The following is a 9,435-nucleotide window of genomic DNA, read 5'->3' as shown; positions in this document are numbered from 1 at the left end:
GTTTTGTTTTAAGTGGACCCGCCAGGTTGCTGTGACACAGCTTCAGGTTGTGTTCTAACATTTTCACATTTCACATTTTCCCCACTATAAACACACTTGATGTTAACAGAAAGTGTGATGATGCAACGAACAGGACGTGCCCCGGAAAGAAATAGCTTATCAGGATGTTCCAAGAGTCCGTTCATCAGGCTGTAAATGTGCTGCAACAGCAGCAGGTCTTCACTTTAAAGCGCACACACACACACACACACACACACACACACACACACACTGGAGCCACACATTGCTGTTGTGCTGCTGCAGCGCGGTGAGTACTCAACCTGTTTTTATGCACACAATGTCATATTTTAGATGAGGATGAGTGGCGACCAAACCGTACTCCACTGTTACCTTCCTTGGGTTCACACTGGTCATATGAAGATGACTTGTGTGATGGCAGCTAATGTGAAGGTGTTTCTACCAACAACCAACAGAAGGGAGCTGTCCGGTCTCCCTGGACTGTAGGATCTGGGGTGTGGGTAGAAGAATTTTTAGAAGCATTTTTCAGATTGGAGATGTTTGTAAACAAACAAACAAACAAACGTTTGAAAACAAACAAACGTTGTTTCATGAAGCTGTTATTTAATTGTCAAAACCTGGTCTTATACGGGTCAACTGTTCTGATGTCAACTGAGCTGTTCATTGAACACCGCACACAGGGACTGAGCATCCAGCAGGGACACTTCAAACTGAATCATTTCTGCTCTGACTTCACAGCCAGATGTCTTGGGTGTCTTTCTGTTGCCTCTTCTCCATGTCTGCGTGGTGCTGGCTGCCAGCAGGCTGCTACTCCAATGGCAAAGTCACCAAAGCCTGTGGCAACATGGAACCTCACCACGGTGGCCAGGGTCAGAGCGGCCCCAGCCCCTACCGGCTCACAGCCAACGCCTCCACGTTCAGCCCTGGAGACCACATCCAAGGTGAACGTCACATTTGCTTAGATGTCAGTGATGTCAGGGCATGCTTTATTAACACCTCGGTGTCCTGGAACCTAAACCCCAGTTAAGCTCTCTGGAACCACACACTTTGATGGCTTCCTGCTTCAGGCCAGAGACGCAGCCAGTGCAAACTCAGGTTCCACTGTTGGTACTTTCACCTTGATCGATTCTGTGACAACACAGCTGCTGACCTGTAACAAGCAACCGGTAAAGATTGATGATGATTTGAATGATTGATGATTGAATGATTTATTCATCTATATACACACAGTACTGTATTTATCCTCAAGGGTTCCGCTGTGAGCCACACCAGTGATGCCCAACAGACAGAGGTTGGAGTCATATGGAACGCTCCTGAACACCCTCCTGATGAGGTGCAATTTGTGTAAGTTTATTTAGCAGGAGATCTGCTTTCTGATTTCTGATAGATATATATAAAGACAAAATGATAAGGGTCAGGCAAATATCTCAGTAATGACATTTGCCACCTTATGTGCTGTAACTGAGCCTGTGCCACAGCGTGTAGGACCAGTGATTCACCACAGTCTTCTTAAACCAACTCTAGACAAACAGATATCATTTTTACATTTTCTATTTATTTATTTGTTTGTTTATTACATGTAAACTAAGCAACTAAAAACCACTGACTTTAGACCAGGGCTGTCCAACCCTGGTCCTGCTAGTTTTCCAACTCTCCCTGCCCCAGCTAACACTGAATACCTTGGGTCAGGGTAATCAGCAGGGAGAGGCGGAAAACTAGCAGGGCGGCAGCCGGGGTTGGACCGGGGTTGAGCACCCCTGCTTTAGACAGTCCTAATAAACCAAAGACCTCTATCAGCACTAGTCCGCTGTAGCAGGTTTCCTCTCCTTGAGTTCAGCGGGTGGACACTGCTATGATGTCCTGCACCTTGACACAACTTCCGAGGTTTGCCTCTGTTGTGTATCTTTCAGGGTTACTGTGGTCTCCCATTACAAGGTGTTTTGGGTGAAGCTGCCTGGTCCGACCGTCTATAAACAAGGTGTTACCCCTCACCCACCCGAGTCCACTACCAAACCCTCAGTCCACACCACCACACCAGCCCCTTTGCCTGGACCTGTGAGCGTTGGACCCATTTGTCAGTTGAGTACAGGAGCTCTGTGACGACTGGTGACCCTCATCTTTCACCTGTAAGTTTGTTTCAGATGGCTGTGGCCAATCTAAGTCCTGTCTGCTAGACCCTCCAGGATGTGACCCAAAGGAAGATGGTGGCTGCTTCTTCCTGTCAATGACTCCGCTGGAAACAGACAAAGTGGTTTGACTTCTACCCATTTTATATCCTTTATTACTGAATGTGCTACAGGACATGTGATGATTTTAACTATGTGACCTGCTGTTCGCAGTCTGTCATATTTGAGCTAAGTGGTCCAGCAGAGGGATACATTGCTTTTGCTCTGTCCTGGGACACTTGGATGGTAAGTTAGTAACACATCATGTAGAGGACAAGTAGTCAGGGTATGAAAAAAAGTCCTGAGAAGCTTTCTGTGTCTGTCTTCTTGTGCAGGGCAACGATGACGTGTACATGTGTATAAAAGATGAGGATCGGGTATCGGTGAGCGCCGCCGTCCTCAGTGGACGGACTCACCCTGACGACCAGACACAGGTAAAAAATAGATTTATTATGCACATTATGCTGTGTCAATAAGTTAATTAGGTTCAATAAGTTGATGTGCAGACGTTGGAGGATTTGAGTTGTAGTCTGTTTATTGAACAGCAACCTGACATCCCATATAATTAATTTATTAAAATGGACATGATGCACAGGCTCACCTCTGCGAAGTCCCGCCTCCAGCTCCTCACAGGGAGGCGGGCCCTAACAGACCGCTTAGACTCATGAGGATGATCTGCTTTGTGACAGAAAGTAGTACAAGTGAGAAGGAGGTGGGAAATGTTCTAGGTCAAACCCACTTAGACCTCAAAGGCAGAAGGTTTCTGAGATTGGATACCTTTACCACACTGAAAAAATAATTAAAAAAATTTAAAAATAAATTTTCCAGTAGTGTCAATTTAATTCAAACATTTCTCTATTATTAGTTTTGTGTGTGCTCTATTTAACTAAATAGAGTTCTGAGAGTTTTGAGAGTTTTTTTAGTTGAAACATAAATACTGGTAAGTTTTAAGTTGCCACATTATTTGTAGTATTAGTATTATACTGACAACTGTGATGTTTGCTTTTGGGGCTAATAAATGGTAAATCTCTAACTTTGATGTCTTCACAAAATGTTTGTTTAGTATCAGAGCTGAATTTGATCCATTTATGGATGTGATTCAGTCTCTTAGTAACACTGTATTAATAGGCCTTAGGTTGCGCCAGGCCTTGTGTATTACCTCTCAGTTTGCTACATTTGGTATCTACGGTGGCCTGTAGGTGCAGATTTTATCTTTGACCACTGGGAAAATTAAACAGTCACTTGAAAACAGAAAACAATGCCTCTAAATATAAACTGATTTAAATAAAAGAGTTTGTACAAAACAGATCTGCTTTAAATTTTAAAGCTCATGGGCTAAAAACTGACACAAGTCAGATATAAAAAGTCCACCTGAAAAGAAAGTCTTGCCTTTAATCTCAGCTTCCTGTTTTATTTGTGCAAACTATTTGTGCAAACTTTTAATTTAAAAAAGTTTTAGCTTCTAAATTTAAAGCATTGTTTTTCTTTTTTCACATGACTGTGGTGTACTGTTGTCTCTGCTCAGACCAAAATGTTTTTACCAGCCGTTTATAGAAACCGCACAAACAGCCTCTCCTGCTTCCTGTGTTCACAGTCAGGACTGTCGTCCGTGTCGTGGAGGCTGGCGGATGGAGTGATCCAGTGCAGGTTTAGCAGAGCCGTCAGGCTGTCTAATCAGGAACCGGGCCGCTATGACCTGGACCAGGAGTACTTCCTGTTTCTAGCCAGTGGAAATGTTCAGTTTGGTAAGTGAAGTATGGGTCACTCCTTTGTCTTATGTTTATGCTTATGTCATAGTTATAGTAGGTTAGAGTTAAAGCTTTATTTTGGCTGTTTTATCAGCATCACATCCTAAAATGGACATCAGGTTGAATTAAATATGTTGGATGCCAGTAACTGAAAGCATTATAAAACACAGAGCTGTAACCATCATAATGCATAAATCATCACTCCTGCTTTTGTTTGTTTTTACTAATGTTAAAATAATACTTTATGATATAAATTTCCTTCAATTTCCTTTAGGTAAAGTATGGAAACATAATCGCCAACCACTCATCTCCACCCACAGAAAGCTTATCACGGGCCGCCCTGATGTCCTGGAAGGCTCCCGGGGACCGATGCTGATGAAAACACATGGTAGGATGAACTGAACCTTTATATTCTATAACCCTGAGACATTACAACTCTGTTTAGCCTAACACAGACCAGTACTTTTTACACTGAGTGAAGAAATTATGGCTGGACAACAATATTCACTGAATTGGTTCTACCTGTACAGGTGCCATGATGATGTTAGCATGGATGCTAACCGGAAGTGTTGGAACCTTCGTTGCGAGTTTCTATAAACCTGACTGGCCAAATCAGAGTCTGCTTGGCCAGAAAGTCTGGTTCCAGGTAATAAACTCTGACTGCTCTGTATGACAAAATGTCTTCTCTAAATCCACTTTTCTGCACAGATGCACGTACATGTAAATTACATTCCACTTATTTGTCTGTTGGCACTGCAAACAGTCCACAGAGGTGACTTAGGAGGTCTAGAGACCTAGTCTCACTTATTCATTACATGGCTGAACCCTGAGGTTTGATTCCTGCCCCCCTCAGTCATGTTCCAAAGTATCCTTGGGAAAGACACAAAGCCTCAACTTGCAGAAGTGTTAATGCATGTTAACATTTTATTATACCTTACAAATATGGAACATTTATCACAGACGGCATGTTACCAGTCTGGATGTTCTAGACTTCAGTTCACAACTGCTAGAGAAACTGAAAATAACCTTATTACCAAAAAATCACAATTCACCCACGCAATACAAAGTGATGTACAGACACACAAGACTAAAGAAGATGTGTGAGTGATGCTGTGCTTTGTGTGTTTAGGTTCATCGAGGCCTGATGATGTTGACGGTGATGCTGACCACTGTAGCGTTTTTTCTTCCTTTTTTCTACAGGAAAGCTTGGAGCAAGGTAAGAGCAGAACTGTGCACATCTGTGACCACTGTCAGTGACAGCGTCCAGCAGTAACTCATTACCAGAGGAATGTCTGTCTCTCCCTTTCTGTTCGTGTGTGCAGCATGCAGGTGTCCATCCCTACTTAGGCTGCTGTGTCCTGGCATTATCTTTAACTCAGCCAATAATGGCTGTGTTCAGACCACCACCCGACTCTCACAGGTAAACAATATTTGCGATATTTGACCTCTTCTGAGGCTTAGTGGATAAAACATTAAGGCAACATTAAGTTGGTTCCATGTCTGCAGCTACAGCAGCTACTGTTACTGCAGCTCAGCGGACTTACAGATGTTACACAAAACCTATTCTCCTATAAAGTATCTCATACAACTACACAACTGCTGTGTAAAAGGATGGAGATAACACAATCTGTGAAGTCCTTGGATGATCACAAATGGTGTTTTCTTCTTCTGTGGAGCACTGTAAGTGGGAAACAGTGAGAGACTCGGAGTCTGTTTCCAGATCACACACTAGGAGACACTCTGCAGCTCTGTTGATGACATCACTGCATCACAAATTACAGAACTACATAAACTCCACTACTTCTGTGTGGAGAACAAGGTACCGACCATGAGGTGCTTCTCCAACAAGTCCCAGGTGACCCCTGAACTTAAAGTCCTTCTGAACAAGATGAAGAGGTATAAACTGGAGGAGAGGTTAGAACAGAACAACATCCGGGACGTTTGGAAGACACTGAAGACCATCTCTGGCCACAGAGAGAACAGAGGCACTGGGTCAGTGGATGGTGACCGACCGAGACTTGGTCAATGAGTCAAACCTGTTTCTTTACAGATTTGACTCCAGCCCTTCCCCCTCCATGTCACACCTTCCCAGCCCAGCAGTGTCCCCCATTCCCACACTTTCACACCTCTCCAGCCCCCCCCCCTTCCTCAACCAGCCCACCTCCACCCCCCTCTTCCTATTAACTAAGGCAGCTCAGGGATCAAGCTGCAGGTCCAGATGGCATCGGCCCCAGACTGCTCAGGGACTGTGCTGACCAGCTCTGTGAGGTGGTCACATACACCTTCAATCTGAACCTTGAGTCTGGAGACGGTCCCTGAGCTGTGGAAAACCTCCTGTGAGGTCCTGGGCCCTAAGACTAAGCACTAGCCTTGACCGCCGACCTGATAAAGACCACAGAGAGGCTCCATTGAGACAGTGAAGGACCCGCTGACCCTGGCGCAGACTCACCTAGAGGCTGCTCAAACCGCTGTGAGGTCATGTTCTTTGACTTCTCCAGCGCCTTCAACATGCATCAACACTACATTGCTCGCTGCATGTAGAATGCAGTGGCTAATTGCTGTGTCTTTCCACTCGTTTTTGCCAGCTTGCTGACAACATAAAGGTTTGGTAAATACAGTATATCACACAGATATGATATTATGTGTGTCTCTCTACAGGAGATGCATATTTAACTGGGCCCACTGGGCTGTTGGATCCCTGACTGAGCTTATGGCAGGTGAGTGAGTCTCACTGCATCTGCTCATATTAACAGCCAACCCAGCAGGATTATGTAGTGTGCTCTGTGTTCACAGTGGCTGCCATGTTTGTGGGGATGCATCAGTCATCGCTGCTCCTCCCCTCACCATGGGCAACACATGTTCTGATTGGCTATGTTACGTGGCTGGCCTCATTCAGGCTCCTCCTCCTGGCTCAGAAACATCTCTCTATAAAAAGATGTATGAAAATATGGTTAAATATTTAGCTTTATGTTGTGTTGTTTTAACTCTTGTTCCTTTAACCTACAGCACTGAGGTCAGATGAACAGCAGTTCATTCTTTCTGTCCAGTCAGAGCCCAGTGGCTGGGTAGGTACCACTTCACATCATCACACAACACTTTAACGGTGGCTGGACTTCAGTTTCTCTGCCAGATGTGCAGCATGAGTCAAGTCAGACTTGTGTTGTGTTCAGAGACTCACTAAGTCCACTCAGAGTCTCAGTACCTTAAAATAGTCATGTATACAGCCTAACTGTGGTGTAAATGACGAGGCATTGGTTGAGGTGTCCTGTTGCTGTAGTCTCATGTACTATCACATAAACCAATTAAAGTGAGTTGTGGCTTCCAGCATCCTAAGAAATAATTTTACTAATGAACATTTATCCCTGCATATGTCGGATACTGACTCAGTCTGTCAGACCATCCAGACAATGATGATGAGCATTACTGGGGCATGAAGTAACTGTTGTGAGGAAGTGAATGTTTCGATCTTTTAATGACTGCTTCACTTTGTTCCAGGGCTCTGTCATAAAGTCTCTCATCTTGGCTGTCCTGGCTTTGGGAAATTCTGCTTTTCTGGTGGCCCTGCTGTCTTCTGTTGTTAATGTTTGATGTTTATGAATAATATTTAGAAACAAGTTCAACTAATAGGCTGTTTTTGGTCAACTACCTTTATACAGTAACTGCACCATAATATGAGCATTAAACCAATAATGTAAACCAGAAATTACCAGAAACCAGTAATAGAATGACCTACTGTATTACTAAGCCAAACACCAAATTATTTTTATTTATAATCAGTTACTGTTTATTGTTTATATTGAGGAATTTAATTGTATTTGTATATTTGTGTTAGAAATGACGGAGTTCATGTTTTCGGGACTTCATTCATACATAGATCTTCAAATCATCAATCAATCAGGAACAAAACACAGGTTACACATCATGAATCAAACACAGCGGTGACAGCGACTGTTTACTCCTCTGAAACTGACACCAATAAAAACAAAGTGTTTCCACTGCACATGTGACCATTAATATGCATTCAGATAAAACACCACCAAGTCATTAGAAGCTGATCCAGTCCCTTGTAAAAGTGAGGACATCGAACGAGGACATCTCATCTGGACATTAACATCAGAGAACGCAACAGCATGAATAAGTGAACAATAATCATCCATCCATCCATTTTCTACCACTTGTTTCCATGCGCAGGCGCCGCAGTGCTGGAGCCTATCTCAGCTATCTACTGGCGAGAGGCAGGGTACACCCTGGACAGTTTGCCAGTCCCTTGCAAGGCAAACAGTGATTTGATTAATTTGTTTATGATTAATGAGTTAAAAATATTTAATTGGATGTCAGTCGGTTGTCTAAGAATAAGTAGCGTTATAAACCACACTAAATTATGAGAACTTTATTAACTAAATAATATTGATCAATGGTATTTTCAATAACGGCTGCTCACAACTTTCAGTTATTACAGGGAGACATTTATTCTAATGAGGTGATCAGTAGGATGAGTTTGTGTAAGAATTAGTGTGTGAGGTAGAGAGAAAACGAGAAAACAGGGAGACAGGGGGAGGCTCAGCCCAAGTCTGATAGATCACATTTCTCCTACATCTGTTTCTCTATCCTGTAAAATTAGGATATGATTCAAAATTCTCTTGATTCCAAATCTCTTAGATCAGTTCCATCTCATCTTCCAGAAATCGTAGTTCTAGATCTGTCTGTAGTTGTTGTTGCTCTTCTGTTTCCTGTTTCCCCAACGTTTGAAGCAGCTGGCCACTTTAGTTTGTTTGACTTTTGTTGTGTAATGGTGCTACTAATTAAACTCACACAAAACTGACTGTAATAAATAGTGAAAATCATTTTGTGTTAATACTGAAACTTTGTTCTTTTCTGGTATAAAACAAACAAATGAACTTTGCCGTTCCAATTCTTTTAAAATGACTTAGTCCTATAATAATTGTAAAAAGAAACTGACTGTTCATAGAATCATACGACTACAGAATCTTGTTGTGGTGCAAAAAACTGCAACACTGCCCCCTGTTCCTCTGTTCCCCAGAAGCCCCATAGCCATCCTCCAGCCCAGCTTCCTAACACTGCATCACAACACAAATAGCAAAGCCGGAAATATATCACAAAACATTTTTATGTGTGAATTTAAAAGCCTCCGTCTGCCGACACACAGAATGCTAAAGGAAATATTATTGTATTTAATGAGAATAACACAGTGTTACAGATATGACTAACTGACAAAGTAATTAAACTAAAGAGCTACACTCAACATTTCTCACAGCAGTACCAGGAATCAAATAACAAGAGAAGTAACCAATGAAACCATACTACTGTATAGCAGACATTCACCCATCTGTCGTTTTCTGGTCCATTAACGTGGTAATTTAACAAATGTATGCCAATATCAATATTCCTATCTATTTATTGTGATACACCTTGAAATTAGCAGTTTTAAGAGTTTACCTAGCTGGATAATGTTGTACAAATTCATTTGTTACTGCTTTCATCAG

The 9,435-nt window shown here is 42.6% G+C and overlaps 1 protein-coding gene across 2 annotated transcripts; it reads left to right on the top strand.

The window, feature by feature from the left end:
* The first annotated feature begins 207 nt into the window (after nt 1–207).
* Nucleotides 208–8,763, top strand: frrs1a (ferric-chelate reductase 1a). 2 transcript variants are annotated; one of them, XM_055503971.1, is made up of 17 exons: nt 208–307; nt 757–959; nt 1,042–1,184; nt 1,268–1,362; nt 1,929–2,073; nt 2,150–2,269; nt 2,358–2,429; nt 2,519–2,617; nt 3,778–3,928; nt 4,206–4,319; nt 4,462–4,577; nt 5,061–5,147; nt 5,254–5,351; nt 6,590–6,648; nt 6,725–6,868; nt 6,938–6,996; nt 7,427–8,763. In XM_055503971.1, exons 2-17 carry the CDS (start codon nt 761–763, stop codon nt 7,517–7,519), a joined length of 1,794 nt encoding a protein of 597 aa, XP_055359946.1. In that variant the 5' UTR covers nt 208–307; nt 757–760; the 3' UTR covers nt 7,520–8,763. The 2 variants fall into 2 exon arrangements, with proteins under 2 accessions (XP_055359946.1, XP_040923912.2); XM_041067978.2 differs by lacking the exon at nt 208–307 and having other exon boundaries at nt 623–959; nt 2,150–2,266; nt 7,427–8,762.
* The last annotated feature ends 672 nt before the right edge of the window (nt 8,764–9,435 follow it).

Source organism: Betta splendens, chromosome 17, assembly GCF_900634795.4.
Source record: "Betta splendens chromosome 17, fBetSpl5.4, whole genome shotgun sequence".
NCBI lineage: Eukaryota > Metazoa > Chordata > Actinopteri > Anabantiformes > Osphronemidae > Betta > Betta splendens.
Note: the sequence above shows the minus strand (reverse complement) of the source record. Positions and strands in the feature narration are given on the sequence as shown.

Bases quoted from the DNA above. Each gene is read 5' to 3' on its own strand.
- frrs1a (XM_055503971.1), top strand. From the start codon at position 761: ATGTCTTGGGTGTCTTTCTGTTGCCTCTTCTCCATGTCTGCGTGGTGC. The intron at 960-1,041 runs GTGAACGTCACA...CCTAAACCCCAG, and splicing joins CCCTGGAGACCACATCCAAG to TTAAGCTCTCTGGAACCACA. The intron at 2,618-3,777 runs GTAAAAAATAGA...CTGTGTTCACAG, and splicing joins ACCCTGACGACCAGACACAG to TCAGGACTGTCGTCCGTGTC.